The sequence below is a fragment of the Lithobates pipiens genome, unplaced genomic scaffold, assembly GCF_037356315.1.
Source record: "Lithobates pipiens isolate NorthernLeopardFrog02 unplaced genomic scaffold, aLitPip1_a1.2 Scaffold_7, whole genome shotgun sequence".
Taxonomy (NCBI): Eukaryota; Metazoa; Chordata; class Amphibia; order Anura; family Ranidae; genus Lithobates; species Lithobates pipiens.
In genome coordinates, this window is record NW_027507892.1 from 7,552,860 (window position 1) to 7,555,798 (window position 2,939).

General features: G+C 31.9%; 1 protein-coding gene across 1 annotated transcript in view; it reads right to left on the reverse strand.

Moving 5' to 3' along the window:
- Positions 1 to 1,370: 1,370 nt before the first annotated feature.
- The window catches only part of LOC143959311 (COUP transcription factor 2-like), a 10,796-nt gene continuing 9,227 nt past the window's right edge, over positions 1,371 to 2,939 (reverse strand). The window contains 1 exon segment of the mRNA XM_077468003.1: positions 1,371 to 2,939. This exon segment is cut by the window's right edge and continues 31 nt beyond it. Coding sequence (XP_077324129.1) covers positions 2,696 to 2,939 — 244 coding nt within the window. The 3' untranslated portion in view covers positions 1,371 to 2,695.

Sequence of the window (2,939 nt, forward strand, 5' to 3'; positions counted from 1 at the left end):
CTGCGAATTGTTCTTTTTTTTTTTTTTCTTTTTTTTTTCTCTTTTACTTTGAATACAAAAAAACTTCATACACTCACAAAAAAAAAAAAAAAAAAAAAAAAATGACTTGCAATAGAGGAACCTAAACCTAGAGGTCAGCAATACTCTGCAAATGTAATTCTCAGCTCACTCTCGTCTCCCAGAGTGTGTATGTGTGTCTATGGATGCATATGTATGTGTAGGATGTGTGTTTATACATACATGAGTGCATATTAAACGCCATCATCAATCCCAATCAATCAAAGAGTCCATAGTCCAGGCGTGCATTTACAATAAATTAAAGTGACCTTTCCGTATATTGAAAATATGGCCCGTTTTTTTGTTTTGTTTTTTTTTGGTACAAAATATTAGCCCACAATCATAGATGTCTAAGAAGAAAGTCTTATAATGGACAGGAGGCATATAAGGTGATGGGTGCACAGTCTAGGGGGAGGGCAAGAGGGGGCATCTGCAACTTTCCAGCTGACAAAGCACTACATGTCCCAGCATGCCTCCCTAATCTAGCGAAGCAAGTTGGGCTTTTAAATCCATTGGCACATTGGCACCTGGATAATGATAGACCGACTAGGACCAAAAAAAAAAAAAAAGAAATACTCCTCAGTCCTATTATTTTCTTTTTTTTATACCACCCTGGCATACCAAAAAGGGATGTTACCTCATTTTTAAAATAGACTATTAAATAGACCATCAGCTCTCTAAGCTAAGTCAACCCCCCTTCAATGATCAATGGCCACCAAGAAAAATATTTTTGAACCACAAGATGAAAAAAAAAAAAATTATAATAATAACAAAAACTCAATATAAAGCAACTGAGCTGTATATACAAATCTGTCTCAAATATCCTGTGCGTGTATACCAGATATTTACAAAATAGTTCTTTATTTTTCACGTTCATAAAATAGATGCAGACGACCTTTTCCTTTCTTTTTTTTTTTTTTTTACTTTTTTTTTTTGGATAAGTTTAACAATATACTTCGCTAAAATAGCTCTGCAGGCACTTAAAAGTACGGGCCTTTTTTTTCTTTCTTGGAAATCCATTTTTAATTAAACAGGGGGATTAGGTTACTAAGAATGGGTTGCAATATTGTACAGCACCTCTTAAACCATAGATAAACCATTGGTTTAAGCGTTTCCTGTCGAATTAGGCATGCAAATACACTGCTACACGTTTGGACAAACAGGACACACAGTCACTTTAACCCCTTCTGCAAGGCAGACACTCCATAGCATGGGTCCCCAACGCAGAACAGGTTAAATCCCCTCTCAATAAAACAATATGCAATGAGGGTCATTTTTTTTTTTTTTTAAAGACACTTGTCACAGCCAAAGGGTTTTCAGATATCAAATAATAGTTTAATTTCTGAATACTTTCATTTTTTTTCTTGGAATATAACACACAAAGACTTGACCAAACAGTTCAGTTATTATAACTTTTACAGTATACAGAAAAAAAAAATGTTGCACTTAAAAAAAAAAAAAAATCAAAAAACAAAAACAAAAACAAAAAAACAAAAACAAAAAAAAAATATATAAACCTTCAGTTTTTAACACAAAACTGTAAAATCTAGATACCGAATCAATCACATTATTTATAAGTGCCAACAGTGTTATCTGACATGCTGATTTGAATTGTATCTTTTCCTCTTTAAAAAAAATGGAAATATCAACAATTATAATACAAAGGGATTTGCAAATATACAAACAGTTATAGGAGCTTCAGAACATTTGGAGAATACTGCAAAGAACACAATTGCCCCCTCCTCCCTCCAAAAAAAAAAAAAAAAAAAAAACTGTACTTAGCTAAATTGCTGTCTTAATATACAGCGTCCCTTTCACTTCAACCCCACAGTTTATTTGTGAAAATAAAATAATAATAATTATAATAATATTAAAAAAAAAAATCTGTGTAGTGAAGAGACTTATGTGGTTCAAATGGGGATATAATTACAGATCTGGCGTTCAATAATTAAATTAGGCTCATCACTTATAAGTGCGCTTCCAACTTAAGTTCCTTTTCAACATTTAAGTTCCATTTTTTTCCTATGATACTTTCATGGACTTTGTTTTAATTCTTACAGAACATATAATTTTAAGGATACAGTTTTTCTCTTTCTTAAGTCAAGAATATATATATATATATATATATTAAAAAAGAAGAAGAAAAAAAAAAAAACTTGAATAGAACCACAGAGTAAACTGGTTTGGAACCAGGAAAATACAAAAAAGGAAAGAAAACAGCTATAGATACATAGACACAGGACAATTTAAAATTTGGAAAAAAAAGAACTTTCTTTCTTGCTAATTTCCTCCACAATTCCATAAATGCACTTTTTAAGCGATAGTTTACCAAAAAAAAAAAAAAAAAAAAATACTAAAATTTCCTGTTTTTTGTTTTTGATATTTTTTTTTTTACAAAAAAAAAAGTAGCAAGTTGTTCTGAACGAGACAGTTTTAAATGCATTATGTGTAAGAGTTCATCATAGTCTTTTTTTTTTTTTTTTTTAATTCACAGTCCAATATTTTTTTTTTCCCCTCTTCTGTAAGTAAACTTGTAACAGCCTTAGTAGAAGAAAACTTTAAGCAAACGACCCCCAAAAAAGTCTTTTTGTTTATTTTTTTGTTTTTGTTTTGCCCTCCATTTTCCCCTATTCAGTACTTATTGTATGGACATATAGGGCCAATTGAAACTGCTTCCAGAGAGTAACATATCTCTAATGAGGGTTTCTATAGGGGTTTTACCTACCAAACGGACGAAAAACAATTGCTCTATGACAGAAGAGGACACAGTGCGGAGAGAAGGTAGACGGAGTAAGAGTTTGCCAAATCTGGTTGGTTGGTTGGGATATTGGCTTCTAACATACTCTTCCAATGCACATTGCGATTTCTCCTGCAAACTTTCC